At 41.1% G+C, this 22851-nt stretch overlaps 1 protein-coding gene across 2 annotated transcripts in view; it reads right to left on the bottom strand.

The window, feature by feature from the left end:
• Positions 1–586: 586 nt before the first annotated feature.
• Positions 587–22851, bottom strand: part of RCL1 (RNA terminal phosphate cyclase like 1) — a 59565-nt gene continuing 37300 nt past the window's right edge. For both annotated transcript variants that reach the window (XM_089656700.1, XM_089656701.1), the window contains 5 exons: positions 21374–21498; positions 17973–18098; positions 17501–17657; positions 3427–3530; positions 587–2881 (listed from right to left, as the gene is read on the bottom strand). In XM_089656700.1, the coding sequence (XP_089512826.1) occupies positions 2734–2881; positions 3427–3530; positions 17501–17657; positions 17973–18098; positions 21374–21498 (660 nt within the window). In that variant the 3' untranslated portion in view covers positions 587–2733. The remainder of the gene's footprint in view (positions 2882–3426; positions 3531–17500; positions 17658–17972; positions 18099–21373; positions 21499–22851) is intronic.

The raw sequence follows: 22851 nt of genomic DNA, 5'->3' as shown, positions 1-22851 counted from the left end.
TGGCTATGCTCATTTTCCAAGGTCCCACTGTATGCAGTAACATAACCACCCTCTCTTGCTCTCTCCTGAGATGGACTATATTTGTAGTGTGCACAGAGCACTACACATGACCGCACTTGCGGTACACTGCTTATTCCAAACAAACAGAAGTGTGGGGGAAAAGGAGAGCACAGAAATATCATGGAAACAATACAAAGGGGCAGATAAACATAGTAGGATGCAATTTCATGAATAGATTACAGGGCATTTCAGCAGTGGATGTGTATGGAATATTTATGGAGAATAAGGATATCATTTGTCATCTTTAAAATCAGACTGCACTAGCATTTATTGTTGTTACCACAAGCATAGCGCTAGTACCATGGCTCAAACTTAATATACTTCTAAACACAAAGCCATTTCTGCTCTGTAACCATTATGGAACCTGTGACCAGCATCGAAGCAGATTGTGCTGTAGGTGCAAAGTAACTGAACCTGGCACCTGTTTGGGGAAGCCTTCTACAAAACGACATGGTATTTGTAGAGTCCTAAAAAAATAAAAGGGTATGGTATACATCAACAACACATGCTTGAAGATCAGCACAAAGTCTGTACAAAATATTTTTATTAACAGTAAAAACCAAAACAGTTCATACAAAAATGTACTTTTCAAGTCCAAGTGTTGTCCAGAGAAAAGGTTGTATAAATAAGGTTTCTGTTGAGAAAACGTCTCATATATCTCAATGTCTTTGTACATAAGACTTCTCTCACACAGACATATAGATCTGTACCTCAGCAAGGAGGGTTGTGGCTTTTGCACTCAGGGAATGACAATTCTCATGCAGTCTGCCTGCGATATGCTCAGAAATGCAGCAACTGTACAATCTTCTCTCACGTGCCAGTGTTTACATCTGTAAAGGCGATGGGTGCACAGATCTGGATGCAGATAATCTATATCCAGAGCTGTGTGTCCATCCCTGTATACGTGTTAACACTGGCATGTGTCTGAAGATCTGTAAAAAATTGCTGAGTTTCTCAGCATGTCATTGATTTTGAGGGGCAGGCTGCAGGCAGTACTGTTATTCCCCGGGTGCACAAACCACCGTCTGCATCGAGGTACAGGCCTATGTGCCTTTGTGAAAGAAGCCTAAAATTTTTTTTTTTTAAACAGTTAACAGAGAAAATGGATGAAAAAAAATTTATTTTTAAAAGTTCAATAGCACAAAAAAAAAAAAAAAACCTGACTGAAGCCAGCATGATATATCTTTGGTGTGACTGTTGAGGGATACAGGATGTGAAAAGGGGGCACTTATATCTAGGCATTAAAACTCATTTACAGCTATGCCTACGTATTTTTATGTGTTTGGACAGTTGGTGAATATCTGTAGTCTTGAACCACCTGAATGTAAGGAAAGTGCAGTTTCAAATCACTGTGTATGGTGCACTGGTTTGCTGGGGGGAAAAAAAAAGGCTAGTCCAGCTGCATTAAATGGCAGTTTTGAATCCACATTTAAAATTTAGCTTTAGAAGATAAGGAAATTCGTACGTCTGCACTGTAGTATAACCTTACAAAAAAAAAAAAATCCAGGCGTCACTCCTGAGCATGTGCAGGAGCTAGTCAACCCAGCAAACTGGCCAGGTACTGTAAGCTGAGCTGCGCATGCAAGCTCAGTTTACAGCATTGGCGAAAAACAGGAAGCAGGCAGGTATGGTCATTATATTATCTCCCCCTCCAATAGATTTATTCATTTGACAAGTTTTCACAACTGGCACTTCTGTACTGAATGGTTTTCTGGGGAGAAAAACTTGTAAAAACACACGTGTCAGGAATATATTGGAACACCATCAGATTTTGTCATTCAGCAGTTAAAGCTTAAGTTTAATCAATTAAAAACAAAAAATTATCATGGGGACAGTACTTACAATCAATGCAAAGTGTCTCTTGTTCTGCAGGCTCTCTGATCTTCCCACGGTGGTAATCTGCCACATGGGTTAATATGAGCAGATGGATCTGTCACATGCACTTGTCAAGCATGCCAACTATGCCTGCCCTTATCACCCCCATCCTCCATTCACAGAAACCATGCTATAGCTTCCAGCAATGAAAAGTGCTCAATGAATAGAGGCTAGGCAGATAAATGAAAAGTCCACCTCTCCTCTATTCATAGATTGTTTTTCATTCATGGAACCTTTAGTACTGCTATGAATGGAGGAGGTGGGCACAGTCCGCACTCTTGATAAGTGCATGACAGGTCCCTTGGTTCATATTAACCTCTGCAGCACCAGGAGATCAAAGGACAGAAGATTTCAACTAAAACCGAAGCCTGCAGCACAAGGGACATTTCTCATTAATTGTAAATAATGTGCCTTGTGCTTATTTTTTTTAAAACCTTTTTTGACTAAAAACTTGGGCTGGAATGAAATGATTTCATGTAATTAAAATGAATATAAAAAAAATTCACTTGCATAGCAAAAGTAAACTAAATGTGACAGTTTCAAATTAGAAGCTTCATATCACCGGACTTCCTTTTAATAGGTTACGTGAAAGTGTTTTCTAAAATATATGACAGTGTGTGTTTTAGATTAACCAGCCCTTTGAGGGAGAAATTGCAGGATGATCCCCAAGTAATAAACAATGAAGACTTGTTTCCTAACATTTCAGGAACATACAGGCCTAGTAAGCCAGTACAGGGATCACAGCCAATGGGACATAGCAATGGCACATCAAGGAGCTCACAAAGCCTAAATTCCATATTATTTTATAGTCTTGCTAAGATTGGAAAATCCAACGCCGACGCAGGTCAACAGCACTTTCTCTGCTCCTTTACGCTCTTCATATGTCTTGCTTTCAATTTTAAACATGATCTGGAAAAAGCTCCTCAAATGCCGCAAAAACTCAATCCTGCCAAACACACAGGAAAACAGAGTGAAAAAATGAATTCCCCATTTCAGCAAAATAGGAACACTCCCTCCTTCAGTTACTTGGCAACACTATGCAGCTTTCAGCCAGACCTGCCAGCTTTATGGATTTAGTCACTTATCAAAAGCTACATTTTAGAATTTAAGAAAACATGGATTGGAATACAAAACTAGTATTTGTCAACAAGAAAGAGCAAACGATTAGTATGACATGCTGCAACATTCTGCTTCCTACGAGGTTTGTATTCTGTTCAGTGAGACAAAGTGCAGCCAGTCTTTCGATGGCACCACCATTCTTCAGTTATCACAGTACTGTACCAATTACATATACAGTACCGGTACCATGATAACCGAAAAAGGACAGTTCACATTCTCAGACTCCGCCAGGGAAATGCTGTTCTACAGTATAAAAAAAAAAGCACAAGTGATCACTAGAATTTCCCACTGTCCCCAGCTAAAACATAAAATTTAGGGATATAAATGGAATTATCTGGATCAGCAGTCAACAAATCGTGAAAGCAAACTTACGTATAAGGAGACAAAGGTCCAAGCAAGACTTTGGAAACATCCTGCTGTCCCAGGGTCATAAGCAGCAACACCAAGCTCTGATTCACTGAATCCACACATCCTCCCTGAAAAACACAAACACGTGAGTCTTTAGATTGTGGTCAAGGGACAGCAAGGCCCCAGGGCTGGGTACAAGAACAGCAACAGCAGACGAATTGTAAACACAGGGATTTCTTACACAAATGTCTTTAAGCTTCAACAGAGCACAAACACATCTTGTGGCAAAGGTTGCTACCTAAGGACATTTGGTTGTAAACCAAAAACATGTTAAAAGGAAAACCAAATCAATACAACTAGCAGTAATGTTTATTTTAGATATTCTGGCTCAGTGATTCTGGTGTGTTGTAACTTCACTGCCCCTTAGTGGACAAAACAGAGTACTGCAGTTTTTGTAAGAACAGACATTCTTATGCAGCTCATTGTTAATACAAAGTGTGAACGAACAAATGGCTCTTTCACTGGACAGGGATAAGTACCCCTGTGAATGAGGCCTTAGAATCATCTATGCATTAACAGGTGAAGGCAGTTAATTAGAATTAATAACCTATCACTATCAAAATGAATGTATCATGAATTGTAGAAAAAAAGTCATTTTTAGCAGGGGTTCCCTGCGACAGGTAAGTTATGTCAAGGGCTCCCCTGTTTAAAAGGTTTAGAAAGGCTGCTCTATGACAGTCTATGACCAACACTTAGGTCGTACTCCGTTAAGATGTTGCATTTAATGTCCTTCACCAAGGGTGGAGATTTTGCACAATTATTCATTGGAATGTACTCATTTGCACTGTACATGTACTGTTTCCTTTGTTAAAGCTTTAGTAAAACTTAAGAAAACAAAATCCCGCTCTTCATACAGTATGGAGGGTTAAAAGGATAAATTTACCTTTTGACAAAATAAATGCACATTTATTTAACCTGCAAAAAAAGTTAATTTTTTTTTTGGTTGGAGGATCCTGTGCTGGTGTCATGCAGGTCTCCTACAGACCTGTTATATCTGCTGTACAAGATGTACAGGCAAGCAGACATGGAAGGTTCAATTAACTATCACGGCGCTCTACAGGGAGGGGGGGGGGAGCAGCGGGCGGAGGCTGCAGCATTGGGAACATGATACATGTTCCACCATAAAACCAGGAACAAGTAACCTGTTCCTAAAGTTGAACTCATCCTTTAAAAAAATAAATAAATAAGGCACAAGCTTTATGCCTGCACAGCTCTTCTAAATTGAAAATAAAAAAAAACACAGATACAACACAGACAGCAGTTTATTTGAAGCTGCACGTTTCATTATTCCTTCTCCCCCACCCCTCCCACCTTTCAGCAGAGTATGGGAGGGAGAAGGAACTGAAATTACTCTGCTTTGGTAATGTGGCGCATATCACTATCACTCACAGCAGTTTAATGCCCCATTATTATGGCAAAGGAGGCTTAGCTGTTTCCCCCCACTTTATTTTTAAATAAATCTAACTGATTTCAACTGAAAAATGAATCTCCATCTATTGTCCACCAGATATTACAGGATCTTACACTTTATTTTTAAGTAGTATGTAAACCCAAGAACAAAATGTGCAGCTTACCAGGCCTAGATGCATTAGGTTTTTTTTTCAAGCCTTTTGCCTAGTGATCTTGCCATTCACACATTTATTTTCCTACATTGACAATACTCTCCAGTCGCCCTTTGTACTGTATCTATGCAGAAGCAGCATTATCACCCTACAATGCTTTCCTAATAAGACTACAAACACTTCCCCCTTTCCATAACATAGGTGAGAGGTGTTTTGCAGTTTACAAAGCAGAACTGACAAGAGCAGAGGACATTGTTACTTTATTGCCAACACAATACCATGGGACCCAAATTAATACAGTAAAGATTATATAAATTAAAAGCACAGTTTTAACGTGGAGTAGAAGAAAAAACACAAAAACAAAATACAGACTTTGACTTAACAACTTTCAAAGCAAATGTAAACCCATCAGGCAAAGTTCGTAAATATAGGCATTACATAATGCCTTGTGCATAGATATTAGTATTAGGCCCTATGTACACTGGGTATTTAGCCACGGTACATGGGGCTCCGTTATTTAGTGGTTGGTGGAAGGAACCGTTGTCTCATCTAGCCCCACTGCTGGCAGCCTGAAAACTATGACAGGATGAAAGTTGCACCTAGCGGTACAATTGTTTAGACCAGTATGCACCCGGAGATGGAAGCCAGGAACACAAGTATGCATTCAGTGGATTTGTTCCTGGGAGCATACTGCTCTAAGACTATGCACACTAGCTTAAAAAAAAACAAAAAAAACAAAAAACCACTCCTAGCAGCAGCTTTTGAGAGTTTTGTCTGTAAATTGCAAATAGAGTTATCCTATGTGTCCATGCACACTATTTTAGTCTAGAGGCATTTTTTAAGCTCCAGCATTTTGGAGCAGAAAAAACAAATCTCGTTTGCATTTTTGTGAGAAATTTCCGGCAGAAAAAAAAAAAAAAAAAATTAACACTGATCGCTACAAAACACAGTTTTCTAGTGTGTGTGTATTTTTTTTTGTTTAAGCGGGCGGCTGCTGACATCCTTAACCAGTGAATAGCTGGTTGTTAAGCTGCGTCAACAACAGATAACTCTTCAGCTGGATTGCCAGGCCACATGCCCGCAACATGGCCATGCTGATGGGGATATGGGCCTCTTCCCCACAACCCTGGGAGGTTGTTGTAGGGGTTTGCCGGCAGGGGGCTTATCAGAATCAGGAAGCCCCCTTTAATAAGGGGGGCCGGGATCAATGTCCTACAAAGTAAATCCAGTGTCATGATGAACGCCGCTCTGCACCGGATGCTGGCTCCCACCGGCTGACAGCTCCATTACTAAATAAAGGGGTGGTGTCACCGGTGAGGTCACTGGGTAACCCTGCCCCTGCCCCCTTGTGATATCGACCAGGGCATGCTGGATTTATGACATCACAAGGTGGTGGTGGTGACACATGGTGATGTTACCAGGTGGCCCTGCCCCTTAGTTTGTTTAGTGGCAGGAGGCAGCGGAGCTGACAGATGACGGGAGCAGGTGTTGGGAGCACCCCCCCTTTTTTTTTGGGTCGGCGGTGTTCATAGTGATTGGCGCAAGATTTACTTTGGTGGGCATAGTTTTGTTTGTTGTTTTTTTTTTTAATAAGGGACTTGTCAAAATCTGTCTGCGTTTACTTTCTTTTACTTTTTTGGGTGAATGTGTAGGGATATAAATGTACTCCATACTCATTCAAAATTGGAAGGGTGGGTTCTGAAGGCCCTATACCTCCCACCAACAGACCCCCATAACCACTACCCAGGGTTGTGGGGAAGAGGCCCTTGTCCTCATTAACATAGTAACAAGGTGATCTAGGGGAAACACTTCTCCTGCCCCCAAAGCAACCCCCCCTACATCTCTGTTAAAATCTATTGGAGCAAAAATGAACCCTTTTGCGTTTAAAAAAAAAAAAAAAAAAAAAAAAAAAAAAAAAAAAAAGTCCAGACCCTTTCCAAAAAAAAGTAGCAGCTGAAAAAAGCAGAGATGTGAACGTGTCCCATAGGAGACCATGTTACATGGACTGTAGTGCATTTCTGCAAAAACACATTAGTTGTGAAACCAAGCCTTAGGGATTCTTAACAAGCTGAATCACATGCTGGCACCTGCTATTTCATGGGGAATCCAGTTTGGTGACACTACCACCAAGAACTCCTGCAAATACTAAAACGTTAAAGCATATGGTCACATTCTCCACAATGCACGCTGACCATTAATTGGGGAGCCCAGCTGTGAGTGATATCTTCTTTATAATCTTATGGGAGCAGCTGCAGAGAAACCACTTTGTAGAAACCTGCCGCAAGTCCCCTGGAGGTATAAGGCAGCAGGTGAATCTACACACATACACCCAACACAAAAGGTAACATTATAGCAGTTGTATGTTCGATATCACTCTTAGGAGGTGCAAGACTTTGTAGCAAACAGATTATTTATGGTAATTGGCACATATAACAGTTATCTAAACAGGCAACGCTTACAATGGGCAAAGTATTCTGTATGAGCTTTACTTCTGAAAATGCTAGTTGCCTGGTTCTCTTACAGATTCACTGGCTATAATAAAGTAAGTAATACCAGCATACAATTACAAGTCAAGGTGGGAAGTGATACATGTCCTTTAAAAAGGTTAAGTTTACCTGAAAAAAAAAAACAATACATATAATGTGCTTTTTTTTTTCCATCAGGAGCTTGTAGGCCATTGCACCCGCAATCAGCAGATCATGGGTGCAATGTCTGGGTCCTGCAGACATCCGGTCGTGGGCCACAATTAAATGAAACGGTTCAAAATATAACATTTTTAAATAGCATAATTTAACATTTTCCTCCTGCAGCTGCTGAATGCTGGTGTGAGGGAGAGGAGGAAAAGCCATCTTTCAGCAGTTGGAGGGGGGTCCCCCATGTGACCCCTGATGCTACACCAGTGGTTGGGATATAGGCTTTTACTGCCCCCCAAACTACATATGTAAACAAGTCCTTACTGTCCTGAGACCCCTAAAAGGCTGATCTCATGCTAATTCGTTGTGGTTTACCCGCACTGCACGTGCGCACAGTCCATCTGCGGCTTAGCTGCGCTTTGATATAGACTTATATCTTGTGGGTGTGTGTTCAGGAGTTTTGGTGCACTTTTAAAAAGTGCACCAAACCCGCAGGAAATAACTGAAGTCAATTGCTCAGTGCTGCTAACCAGCAGAAAATCGGCAGGTGCACTGCACCCTTGCATCAGTGTGAAAGCAGCAATTTTTAACCCTTTTATTGGTGCCAATATGCCCATTGAAAAAGTGTATGTGTTGTTTAATACACTGACCTTTTTCCTCTTCCAGTTTCTGCTGGCATTGCTCTCCAGCATCGGCTTATGCGGCTCCTGCTCTGTCTGCGGCAGCCTCCTTCCTCCACTACTGGCTCGATACAACCTGATGCTCTGGGAAGATGGGTAGGCAAGCCTGAACAGTGATAAATGGGTAGCCCTGGTTTAATGTCCAGAGACACAGAGGGCTTCGTGGGCCAAAGGTTGAGTACCCCTGGCCTACAGCTTTCTTCCCATACCTCTGTACAGGCTCTGTATAAAAGCTGCAGGAAGTGTGGACCTACGAGAATGCACATCAGCACCCTTGTAGTTTATTGATTCACAAATTCCTCTGAACGAATGATTAGGCTGTGCAGGTGGAGCCCCACCGAGTCGCACTATGTTTAAATTGTGGGTACAGGGAGAGCCCACTGTCATGAGGGGGATAATCGGAAATTGCAGGCAGGTGCTTTATAGTAACATGTTAAACCCTAAATAAGGGTTTAGCATGTTACTAAAGGTGAACTTGGCATTTAACTTAACACCTTTAGGTAAAATGGCCACCTGGCTCCTGACCTTTGAAAAGCCTTGCTTTAACATATTCGCTGTTGTAATGTCATTCCATAACACAAGTTTATAGGTAGATATTCCTTGTTAAAAATTTGGGTGTACACCAATTCAGCTTTTACTATTAGGAGTTCGATTTAAATGTACTGAAGGCAAATGTTGAAAGGATAACTTTATAATCCTGAAAAGATAACATTTTGATATACAGTTTAGCGATGAGCCAAACTGCCAGGAGTTCTGTAATCTTCAAGGAAGTTCAGACACCAAACCTGAACTACTTTGGAATCAATGGGAATCAAACCCATTTTCTATGTTAACAGGCAAGGGGTGCATCTCTGAACAGAAAGTGCTGCAGCAGCACTGACATTTACAAAGGAAAACGGTGTTTTAAAGTTACTGGAAACACTGCTGGACATTTCACTGCTGGCTTTCATTGCTGGAAAAAGAGCACACAGGGGCCTGCTATGTATTTAGGGGACCTTTGGAGGTGTCTGCAAGCTGTTTTTTCTTTGTAAATGTCACTTTTGATGTGGCATATCCTACAGCAAGAATAGAAAAAACGAATCTGCATACAGAACCCCCTTTAAAATTACATACCAGACCCTTTGAATCTGGTATGGATTTTAAGGGGGGTACCTCATGCAAAAAAATTGTGAGATCTCTCTAAACATTCATACCAGACCCTTAATTTGAGCATGCAACCAGGCCAAAAAAAGCTCATGTCATCTACAAATACAGACACCCAAACATTTGACTTTATTAAAAAAATAAAAAGCCCAGAAAATGTCCCTCATTGTTAAAAAAAAAACAAAAAAAAAAAAAAAAACACACAAAAAAAACAAAACAAAACTGGACGACCTGGCCCACACTCCTGATCCCAATGGTACCATTAGGTGAATGACAAATCCCAAAGTGGTCATCCACTATATAAGGGAAGGGGCAGGGATAATGGTAACATCCTCAAATCTTTGCTTATGCGGCCAGTGATTCCTGGTGATGTCAGCTGAAAATAGTTAGGACCGCACAGTCCACTTATCCCTACTGTTTACCTCCTATCTATCCCAACGCTCCTTCAGCGTTACCTATAACGCTACCACCTCCCCCTCTCTGTTGGGGTCCCCCAAGGCTCTGTCCTCGGGCCCCTTCTCTTCTCCATCTACACCTCCTCCCTCGGCAAACTGATACACTCCCACGGCTTCAACTATCACCTCTACGCCGATGACACTCAAATGTACCTCTCCACCTTTCGCCTCACCCCTTCAGTCTCTGCCCGTATCACCCACCTACTGAACGATATATCAGACTGGATGTCGCTCCATTTCCTCAAATTGAACCTCTCCAAAACAGAGCTCCTGATTTTCCCCACAGCCTGTGCCCCCCCCCTATCACGACCAACAACGCCACCATCAGTCCCACCCCGCAAGCCAAAGTCCTAGGTGTCACTCTAGACTCAAAGCTGTCCTTCCAACCCCATGTCCAATCATTGGCAAACACATGCAGGTTCCACCTCCGCAACATCTCCAAAATACGTTCGTTCCTAACCCCAGACACTACTAAACAACTCGTTCACTCCCTTATTATCTCACGTCTGGACTACTGCAACTCCCTTCTCACTGGCCTACCTCATCGCAGACTATCCCCACTTCAGTTTATCCTGAACTCAGCGGCCAGACTCATCCACCTTAGCAACCGCTCCACTTCTGCCATCCCCCTCTGTCATTCCCTCCACTGGCTCCCGATTGCCCAACACATTAAATTCAAACTACTAACACAGACATACAAAGCCATTCATAATGCTGCCCCAAACTACCTCACCAACCTGATACCCAAATATCACCCTACCCGTAATCTTCGCTCCTCACAAGACCTCCTACTTTCTAGCTCCCTGGTCTCCACCTCCCACGCCCGACTGCAGGACTTCTCCAGGACTTCCCCCCATCCTCTGGAACTCACTACCCCAATCCATCAGACTGTCACCTACCCTCCTCACCTTTAGGCGCACCCTGAAAACCCATCTCTTCAGGGAAGCCTACCCCACCCTCACCTAACAGCTGATCTCCTCCACTTCTCCTACCACTCCATCCCCCAACAGCCACTTCCTCCTGTACCACTATCCCCTCCCTCCTAGATTGTAAGCTCGAAAGAGCAGGGCCCTTGAACCCCTCGTGTTTTGTTTTGTTACTGTATTGGCTCATGTACTGTCCCCCACTATAATGTACAGAGCTGAGCAAACCTTTTAGCGCTATATAAATACTGTATAAGAATAATAATAATATCATACCGATATATATGAGGTATTCATGATTTAACATATTGCCATTCATACTGACCCACGTTAATGCTCTACACACTCCAACCACCAGAAAAGTTACACAGGAAGACTGATGGCTATCACTTCAGTGGTAAACTTCCCAGTTAGCATGGTAAGGTACCCAGGTAAAGTTCCCAGGCGGTATCAGCCAAGAGTGTAGACAGATTAATAAAAACTTTAGTGCCTTTCCAGCCACCAAAATGCATGGTACTGTAGTACCATGCAGTTTGTTGGGGCGGGATTTCAAAAAATTGTACCTTCCGTACTTTATCCATGTACCTACATATTTGACAGGCCATTACAGGCACAAGTTTTGGTGTGAAGAGGTCTTCCTCAGTGAGCAGATTATACAGTACAGGTGTATGAAAGCGTTTACAGGACTCAAAACTTACACACAGTGGTTGAAGTGGATGGAACTGCGTCTTTTTTCAGCCCTATTAACTTCGCAACACTTATCAGCTATATGGGGCTAATGATAAAAAGGGACTGCACAGTAACGAACTTCCCATTTATTACTGCGGCACAAAACCATTAACACTAAAAAGGAGTGACATAAAACTGATCCTATAAACCAGTCTAGAAACAGTCTGCGTAGCAAGAAGGGTGTAGACAAGCGCCCTGTATTAACTAGTTTGGATGCGGTCCCTTTTATGTATAAATTATGAATGATATGTTTCTAAGTGCCAACATCCAGAACCCTCTGCCAATTAATAAAATTCAGCAAAAGAATGCAGACATCTGTCATAGCGAGAACATGTGCTGCAGACTTAACAATAAGCGAAGTTTAAATTCTAAACTGACTGAAATAAGTGCCAGAATCTACAGCATTCCACTGGAAAACCCCTCCATTAACCTAAGACACTGGTATTTGAATTACAGAAAATGGAACCCCTTAAAAAAAAAAAAAAAATTCAAACAGTTATTTAAAATGTCAGCTGCACCTTACTGGTCTAAAGCCAAAAGCAACCCTTACCAGCATTCCCTACAAGAGGGTAAAGCCATTTCTCTGCAGCTTGCCACTGCATTTTGTGAATTTATTGTCACCCTGTCTCTAGTTTGTTTTGCTTTCTGGGCAAGCTGCCTTACTGGGATTTATTAACTGAAACCAAATATGAATGCAGGTGCTTCCTACAGAAGAATGTTACCTTTCAATTTTCAATATGTCTTCTTAAATAGTCTTGGACAAACGGCAGCGATCTTTATGCAACACAGTTTTAGACACTAAGGGAGAAGCAGCACAAACGTGACACTGATGGAATCTTTTCTTGGTTTACATTAGTATCTGGTAGTGACATTATAGCCAGGGATGATGCCTGCCAGTACAGAGACTTTGGGCAGCTCTCCTGGGCACAATGACAGAGCAGATCATACTGTGCAGCCTATGCTACACTAAGTACCAGCATAAATATGTTGGTATACTTAGCTCTTTAGCAGATACCAGCAAAAAAACAACATATTTCTGGGAAACCTGAACACCAACACCCTGGTTGCACTTATATGGTTTTATTATGAACCATTTTACAGATACTTTTTTTGTGAGGATAGGTACAGTGCACACTACCACATTTAGTTATAAATGCTCTCAAACACTATCTCCTTACTGAATTATAATCTGAAAATTCTTACTAAAGTCTTGGCCACTCGATTAATGAAGGTCCTGTCATCCATTATTAACACTAACCAAATCGGATTTATGTCCGGAAAGTCCACGGATATCAATATCCTCCAAATGATATTGATACTAGGGTTCTAGTTGCTTTGGACATTGAAAATGCATTTGACTGTTCATCGGAGTTACATGATGGCAGTCCTAGGAGCTTTTGTTTTTCAAAGGTAGAACAAGATTTTATACAAAACACCTGTAGCATAGATTAAACTGGGCAGGTGCACTCTTTCCTCTGCCCTGTTCGCTTTGGCTATGGAACCCCTAGCGGAAGCGTTGAGGGTGTCATCTGGGGTGACCGGGATCCGGGTGGGCCCTGTAGAAGAAAAACTAGCACTGTATGCCGATGACCTGATATTTCTTTGTGTCTCAGGTCCCTCCCTTTGAGGCTTTGCAAATCCTTGCTCATTTTGCAGGCCTTAGGACCAATTGGGACAAATTACTTATTCTCCCGATTGACCCAGAGGCGAGAGCGGTAGCAGACCCCGCTCTCTCCTTCAATGGGTGACCAACATTTGTTACCTGGGTGTCGCTATCACTTCAAATACTAGAGAATTTAGCAAATCAACTGTGTGGTCCGCATTGCAGTGGTGTAAGCAGAAGCTGAGGACTTGGGCCCAGTTGTCTTCATCTTCTCTCGGATGAGTCTACTTGATCAAAATGAAAATTCTCCCGGCACTCCCCAGCCTGGATCCCGAGAATTTTTCTTTTTTTTTTTTTCTTTTTAAGCAGTTCGATGCCATAGTATTAACCTTTTTACGGCAATCTCATCTGGCTAATTTTAGCAGGAAATTGCTCCACGGGCCATGGACGCAGGGAAGACTGGCATGTCCAGACTTCTATACTTATTTAGAGGCCATGCTCACACATGCCCATAACTGGTTAATCTCAGACAACATGAATACCTCTGTGGTTTTTAGAGGCAGCCTACTCGGGCTCCTACGAAGCCTTACTCAATTCTTCTCTACAGAGGAGTGTGGGCCAACTCTCTACCTCTGACCCCTGCAAAGCGAGCAGTCACCAAAGCTTGGCAAATCACAGTAATCAAACCTATTGCCTCTAGTGGACAAAGGGCTCCATACATCCCGCTTTTGGTTTAATTCCAGTTCATACCAGACCCTTGTGGGCCACAAGGGGGCTCAAATACTTAGACCATATATGTATAGGGGGAAAGCTGGTTATGTTGGACACCCTGAAAAAAGTAGATTTGACTTGCCAAACTATTTTTTGTTCCAATTTCTGCTCAGACATGCTTTCCACTTGTAATTTGGCTCTGCGGAGCTTCATCTGGAAATGGACGATGTGGAATCTATCCTTCAGGATGATAGTTTATGTAAACCACTTTCTGAGATTTATAAAGCATTATTGCCATCTATCCATGTGGGGTTGGATACACTACAAACCCTGTGGTGAGCAGAGAAGTCTGATTTAGAGGGAAAGGATTGGGAAAATATGTGGGAATACCCCTTTCAACAACTGACAGTGACAAGGGATATATTAATCCAATTTAAGTTTCTTCATAAGATCTATTTTACTCCACAAAGGTTAAACCGCATATACTGTACTGTCCCTTCTAAATGTTGGAGGTGCCCTTGGGACCTTGCTGGATTTACTCATATTTTAGGATTGCCCACAGATAAGAACCTATTGGCTTAACGTAACTCAGTTTATTTCTACCCTAACAACTATTTGTTCCTTTGGGGGGTATGCTTATAGGGACTTATGGAACCACTGGCAGTTAGCAGGGTGGCCCGCACTGTACTGGCTCTTTTGCTATTTTATGCCAGAAAGGCTATTGTGCTGAAATGGAAATCGCACCAAGCCTCTACCTGGTCTTTTTGGAAAAAATTGGTCAACTCAGTTGTCCCTCTATACAAAGAAACCTACCTCTCTAGGGGCTGCCTCCAGAAGTTTGACAAAGTATGGAATCTTTGGTTGACCTCTTCCTCTACCGTAGACTCCCTGGACGATGGGGATGGGCCTCTAATGGGGGAGTAGTCAGATTTTGCATTTCCAAACATCACTTTCGTATATGGTTTGCTTCTTAATTCACGGGGATTATCTTATCTTGCTAGACATTTCTGCCCCCAAGTTTTTGCATGTGCTAAGGGGTATAGTCATCTGGTCCTTCATACAGGTTATGGAATTGCGGGCCAGGAGTGGGTCTAAGCAGAAGGGATTGTAATGAAAGATTGTTATTTTAGTTTGTTTGGAGGTGTTATTTTGTGGGCCAAGGCCATGTTTTATACTTACCTTTTTCAAAACTTCAAAAAAGAATATATGTAGCAGATTACACACTGGCCTAAATTTATTTAAAAAACAAACAACCCCCCCCCCCATTTTTATTGGTCATGTTTTACAGCAAAAAGTAAAACAACAAATTTTCTTAAAGTGTTGGTCTTTTTTGTTTATAGCATAAAAAATAAAGCCAGAGGTAATCAAATACCACCAAAAGAAAGCTTTATTTGTGGGGAAAAAACTGCCAAATTTCATTATGTACATCATTGCATGACCACGCAAATGTCAGTTAAAGTAATGCAGCGCTGTATAGCAATAAATGGCCTAGTCATGAAGGGGGGTAAATCTTTGGGAGGGCAAGTGGTTAACAAGCTAAAAGTGAGCAAATAGGAGAAGATAAACGCTAGGGTTATATACACTCTAATCTTTGGATGACTTATTCGCTCCTACAAATATACTCTATGGGGCTGCAAAAGAGCAAGGATATTGCAGCAATCATGTTTCTAGTGCAGAGAACATATATAAACATCAAACTGTCTGGGCAACATTTTCTTCTAATATCAAACTTAATACTATAACCAATTATTACACCTCCATATTCAAGCATGTCTATACTGTAAATTATTTTTATGAGCTGCTGTAATAAGAGAACTAAAGACAAACCAACCAAATGCTGGAGTGAAAACATGGCAAACGGACCCAGGAATAAAGCCGGATAAACAAAGCTTTGCAATTGACACTAGTATAGAAAGCCAAGTAGACGCTGACATTTGGAAAGTAATACAGAGAGCGTTTCCAAGACCAGTCAGTACACATCTAGTTTAGCATTACTCTGCTAGCCCCTCCCCTCTTCACAAGGCTGAAAAACACAACTGTTGCCCAGATCTCTGCTTAAACGCAATCCTGGTATGATGTATACAGGCAAATGTTGCATTTAGATCAGTGAAATCTACATTTTTCTTCTTCTTACATCAATAGGGTGAAAATCTATAAAAAGCTATGTAAGTCATGGACTTGAAACCTAAACATACTACTTTCATTGTGGGGTGACCTAAAGAGGGCTGTGCAAAGGAGATGACCTCGCAATCTGAGGAAGAAAGCGCAAAGATTCCCAGCAACACATTTAAGTTGTTCTAAAGGCTCAAGTTTTTTTTTTTTTTTTTTACCTTCAAGCATAGAATGAAAAAAACCTGGGTGCAGCAACCCCCTCAGTCCCACCTAATACTTTCCTGAACCCAATCTTGATCCATAGATGTGCACAAGAGCAGAGGCTCTCCAGGGTCTCTCTCATCACATTGGCTCACACAGCAGCAGCCACTGACTCAATGTCCATTCAGAGGAGCATAGCTTGGGAGAGAGCCTGCTTGTGTGCCCCCATAGCAAGAGGCTTGCTATTGGGGGCACTCGGCGGGGTGGTATCAGGGCTGCTCTGTGCAAAACCATTGCAGAGGACAGGTAAGTATACCTTTTTTTTTTTAATATTATTCCTTACTTTAGAATCACTCTGTGTTGCACAGATTATAGGCCAAATTAAGAGTCCATCCACACCAGGATGTGCGGACATGCATTAGTCAACGCATGCCAGTGCATTTACATTGAAAAAACAATATGTTTCAATATGAACAGTTCACACCAGCATACTGCACTGATGTGAGCTGTCCCGTGCTGAAATAAAAAAAAAAAAAAATGACAGCACGATTTTTTTTCAGTGCAACACAATGGAATGTATGTAAACACAATACACATATATGCATGAGTCGAAACAGTGAGGTTTTCTTATTATACAGGATTTATATAGCGCCAACAGTTTGCTCAGCGCTTTACAATATAACGGGAGACAATACAGTACAGTTCAATACAAGAGGGATAGGAGGGCCCTGGTCCTCGGAGCTTACAATCTAGGTTTTCTTCTTTCTGAATGATGCTTAGTGAAGGTGCAATTTTAAAAAGGCAACACAACACAGCATGCAAATGCATGTCAATGCACATGCATTTAAAAAGGACATGTAAGGTACACTTTGCAGTATGAATGGACCCTTAAAATGAGGGAAAAAAAAAAAATATATATATATTTTGGTTTGATTTTTTTTTTACATCTCAAACACCTGACATTTTTACAGGGGTGGGTAGATGTTTTCATATTCAAAAGTTCCACTAACTTTGATTTAGTGGTGTTTGGTTTTTTAGCACTTCAATCCTACTGCTAGACATCTGGCCAAAAAACACCAAGTAAATGTGTGTCATTTATCCCTAACACTCATACTAACCTTCTAGACCAAGATTTTCCTTGCTCATCTGTCTTTTGCTATGCTGCCTTTTATTTGAAAACTGTTACAACGAATACTCCATGTTTAAAACATGGCAGGCCAAATCTAACGAAACAGTCTTCAGCGTGAAAGAACATGAAATCCTTGGAGACAACCAGATTTACTTACTCTGTATACTTCTTCCAAGAGAAGCTTAGCACAGCTCTTCCCCAGATCTTCAGGTAGCACAGCAGAACCCTGCCCCTGAGGGTTCGATGCAAGTTCAGCACTTAGGAAGTATCCTTCTGTTGTTTCTGCCACTAATGATAAGCCAAAACCAGGAGACCTGGAAATGAAAGACAGATTTGACAGGCATCTTCAGACAGCAATATATACTAAGGTTATTCCACAGCTTAGAAATAATACAGCATAAACTTTACAGCCATCACCTATACAGCAGGCTTCGACAACACAAATGCCACGTAATACAAGAGAGGCATACTGAGAATCCCTCACCATTTTGGGATTGTGTAAAATTCCCAGTTACGCCACATTGTTCCAATTGCAGCGTGAACATGTTACTCAGAGGAAAAAAGAAATGAAAAGTATATTTTGACCCTTATGTTTACAACAGGTAAACAATATATTCTGTAATTCTTACTTCCCAGAATGTGTCCCTTTCAGATGATCCGTGTGTATATAAATATCTGGAAGAAATCTATTTAAAATACTTCTTGCTGATTCCACGATTCGGTTGCCAATTTGTGGAGAGACTCGAACTGAGTATCTGTTAGTCAAGGGTTAAGGAGCCAGCTACAGCCCAACAAAAAATTGAAAACAATACAAAAAAGAAAGCTCATCAGCACACAAAACTAAGGACATAGGTCTGAAAAACACACAGCTGCTCACATAGCCAGACAATGCTTTAATGTGTCATTACTTCAAGCATGAAAATAAATCTGAGATTTCCATCTCCACCCAAGAGGGAGTTTACATTATAGCAGTTATTTCTTGCAGGACAGAAAGCTTTATTCTTCCCTCATTATTTATTTGTAGACTATGCAGCAAACAATATTTAACTTACAAGCTTTTAAAATGAAAAAACATAAGTTTCATAAGTTATTCTCTGATAAAGTATAAAGTGTATACAAACCCAAGAAGAAAAATTTAGTATTTTGCTGGTTACCAGCCAGATATAGTTGATGCATTAGGCTTGTTTTTTTAATTAAAAGCTTCACCTGTTGATGCTGCCAGTATTATTACCACGACAAAACTCATTCACCATTCTACATCTATGAAGAAGCCACACGGTCACTCCAATCTGGAACAGAATGTGTTCCTACATATCCAGTTCACATATGTGTGTCCCATCCACAATGCATTTTTAGAAAAGGGTTGCATGCAAGTTTTGTAGGAATGCGGTTCAAATCTGCATTGTGGAAAGTGTTATGAAAAGGCACATGTGAACTGTGAGGATGTTCAGATGTAATATATTATAATAAAGGGAATGCCGTTTTCATTGTATTTCTCTGCAACACAGATGGGGGGGGGGAGGATTTGGGGGGAGAGAGGGGAAGTGAAAGAAAGAAAGGGGGGGGGGGGGAGAGAAGAAAAGAGAGGGATCAAAAAAAAAAAAAAACCTCATGAAATCTGCATTGCTCTTCACAAAGAAATGCTTGTGATTCATTTGCTTTGAATTACAATACAAACTGAGCAATTTTGAAGCGCATGTGTGTGAACCTAGGCTGGGGAGCCTTCTTCACCGGCAAAATACAATTATCATTGCCAGTGGCTCCTGGTACCGTCAATCACAGCCAGTAAGCCAATGAGGAGGGAGCAGGATTGGGGCCGAGCCACACTGTGTGTGAATGGACAATGTCCATTCACAGGAGCATGGCTCAGGAGAGCCAGCTTTAGTACCCCCATAGCAAGAGGCTCGGCAGGGTGAGGAGCCAGGACCGCAAAACCCACCCCCAAAAAACAAACAGACAGGCTGCTTGTCCTGAAGTCTACTGACGGATCAACATCAGTACAATCAGTCTTGCCCATGGATGGATCGAAATTTGTCCGGATCCTGACAAATTTTTAGGACTACAGAACCCTCACTCTATAATGTGGGGAGGAGTGCTGTAGTCCATAGAGAACCGAGAAGGTTGATAACCACTGGAGAGTTCATTCATTGCAAAGGAGTTAAAAAGAACACAAATTTGCTGGTAGGACCAACATTTTTTTTTTTGTTGTTTTTGTACTTGCCCCGAATGAAAAATATACTACTAATGTACCCATCACATCAAGGCACTGGTAAGCTGCAATATAGATTTTTGTTTTTGGGTTTTGATGAACTTTGAATTTCATGCGGCATGTCTGTATAGTAAAGACTTATCGGAAAAACAAAAATTTAGAAAGGGCCAATCTGTATCCTTTACAAAATGGCATATTCATGTCCCACACTATACTGTAATTGACCATGTGATTAAAAGGGTGATGCAACAACCTCTAACTGGCCACGGTGTACAAACATGGATGAAATGTGTTGTCAACACAATGACAAGCTTGTTTCAAAGTGCAAAGCACTTTGCTTTTGTGTGGGCACAACAACATTTCAGGATCTTTTCTCAGCCATATGATAAACAGCAAATAGAGCAAACATATAAAATAAATCACCCACCGACAGTAACGAGAACTTTACCAGAGCCTCTCTGACCCAACTTTCCCTCGAAAAGGTTACAATAAGTATTTACAGCAATAATATCAAATCCGTTATTGCAATAGGAGCATAAAAAAGACACACTGTTAATAGGTGTACTAAAAAATAGATTACATATAATGTACAATTCGTATTTGAGACCATGCACATGCATATTAGCAACACTGGCTAATTCATGCAAGCAGACTATTGCACCAAACAAGGCTATGTGGACTAGCACTGCAGGACTACGAAATGTACTCTGTAATCCTCATCTAAAGAGGGTATAATATATCAAGGTATTCTGTGCAACTCTAAGCAGCAGAACACCATAAAGAATGAACAGAAGGGGGAAATGTCGGGTCACGTCACCAAACTATAAGATGGTCCATCTCCATATTGCCAGACTCTATTACAACCGAATAAAGGGACCGAATGCGGATCAGCAGACAGGACCCCCCAGTGACCCCAACATTATGAAACCAGTGAGCATTGAAAACCAAGTGAAAAGATTAAAAAAAAATTAAATAATCACTATACATTCTAATAAAATGTGTAAAATCATGCACAATTGGGCACAGATTCCTAGTCCTTAAACTCACAGCTTAGAGGTGCTTGTGGCTTATGTAGCATGAATATACGCAAACTGTAAGGGGACCAGAAAGTCTTGTACACACCTGTGTGCAATTGCAATAGGTCTGGGCATTGCCAGGATCTGGATGCATATCAATGAATGGTAAAAAGGCACAGAATCACAATCCAAGTCCCAAACAATTTGTCATTGTAGGACAACAAGCGCAGAAAGTAAGGGAAACAGGAGAGGATATATCAAGATGTAAAAAAAAAAAAAAAAAAAAAAAAAAAAGAAGGGCACAGAAGCAAAAAGGTGGGGAGAGGGGACCACTTATGTCCAACTCGAATACAGTGTCAACTGAAAACCAGAGTTCCATTAATAATAGTGCCCCCTTGTATAGAGTGTGCATCAATGTATTTAGTGATACTTGTATACTCAGTGCATGCATTCAAAGAGAAGAACCCATAGGCATATTTAGTAAACACTGTATCAAGAGAGACAACATAGGGGACTAGAAATAAAAGATATGTCAGGAAAAGAAAAAAAAAATACAAAGATAAAAAGGTAACAAAATGTGTCAGGCTGTAGGGTTCATCCAAGAGCTGTGTCAAGGAAAGGTTTGTATTTACTGCTCCAGAACTGCAACATACCGCTGTTGCACTTCTTTCCCAACTAGGAGATGCTGAGGTGGTCTCCAGAGACATGCAGCATACAATGTAAATACTGTGGAGCCATACAGGAAGATTCTCTCTGTCAAAGTATAGGAATGCAAAGAAATTCTGAAGAAGTTGCTGAAGGATACGCTACTCCTCGGATTCGCTTTATTTTGCCAGGATCTGTTAAAAGAACTGGTCTCAGAACCTTTCTTAATGGACAGGAAAAGATCACCTCTCCTCCTCCTCCAGGAGGCATTCCTCTTTTCACAACCTAAAGAGAAAAAAAAACAAAAAAAAACACAGGACTTTGGTACTCACTGTAAAATCCTTTTCTTGTAATCCACTGAGGGACATAGGAAGTCTTTAATCTAAAGTTTATTTTGCCACCTACAGGATTATTGGACACCTGCAAATAAAAATAGTCCTGGCCAGTCCAAGATAACCCTCCAACCATCAGCATGTCTCTGCATGCAACATAAAACACACAGGGGATTTGTGTCCCTCAATAGACAAAAAAAAAAAAAAAAAAGATTCCGTATGGAGTACAGAAATCCTATTTTTTCCCTTTCTCATCCATGGAGTTAGACAGTGGAAGAAATTCATGAAAATTGAGCATGAAAAATCTGGTGCAGTTTGGCATAGAAACCAATCAGCCTCCAGGTTTTATTGTCAAAGCTTAAATTAAACAAGCTGAAGTTAGAAGCCGTACAAATATATATATAGCAGTACAAAATTCTTAGTGCACCAGTTTAAAATGTCCAAAAGCTGTCCAACAGAGGTGGGCAACACAGCAAGAAAACGCTAAAAGGCTTAGGAAAAACAACAGCTGCCTGAAGGACTTTACACCCAAAACTGCCAACAGGTGAGGCCGCAACATCCACTGGTACAAAGGCTTCATTCACACTGGCACTCCTGAATTTAGCTTTTCTAAATACAGAAGTGATCTGAAAATTATAAAGAACTTTTACATTCCCTAGTTCACTTTTTTTCTGCATTTCGATGTTCCTGCTTTAGGAGCATTTAGTTGTGTTCCGTGTCTAATCCTATCCTGGGCACACAGAATTCCATTTTCTCTAAACACAGCTAAACAGACCAAACCTAAAAATGCAGTGTGAATGGCGACCAAAAAAAAAAAATCCTTACCTGCATTTATATGCATTTAGAGATTCTCTATAAACACATAACTACAGGTTTGACACTGCCATTGTGAATGAGAGTGTAGAGAACATGTGAAAAGAAGGCCAGGTGGCAGCCTCAAAAATCTGGGAAACAGTTGCTTGACGTCAAAGTCCAAACACCACTAACAGAGTACATCCTGACAGGAAAAGGTGGAACCTGACCTTGAGACCATAAGACTATGTTTTTTCTCTAGATGGTGGAATGACAAGCTTGAGTGCCCTTATGGGGAGCATACAAGATGAAAGAAAAAAAAAAAAAGTCAGTCTTTCTGAAAGAAGGGAGACTCTCACAGCCCAAACCACATCTAGACAGACAATGTTTTGCTGAACTGAAACCAGACAGAAAGACAGAAGAACAATGTCCCGACTAAGGTGGAAAGCAAAAATCCCCTTACGCTTTATATGCTTTGGAGACAAAGCAGGAACATCAAATTATGCCCAGGACA

The sequence above is a fragment of the Staurois parvus genome, unplaced genomic scaffold (assembly GCF_062004578.1).
Source record: "Staurois parvus isolate SC_StPar_1 unplaced genomic scaffold, SC_StPar_1.0 ptg000929l, whole genome shotgun sequence".
NCBI classification, from domain to species: domain Eukaryota; kingdom Metazoa; phylum Chordata; class Amphibia; order Anura; family Ranidae; genus Staurois; species Staurois parvus.
This window is presented reverse-complemented; position numbering and strand designations above follow the sequence as displayed.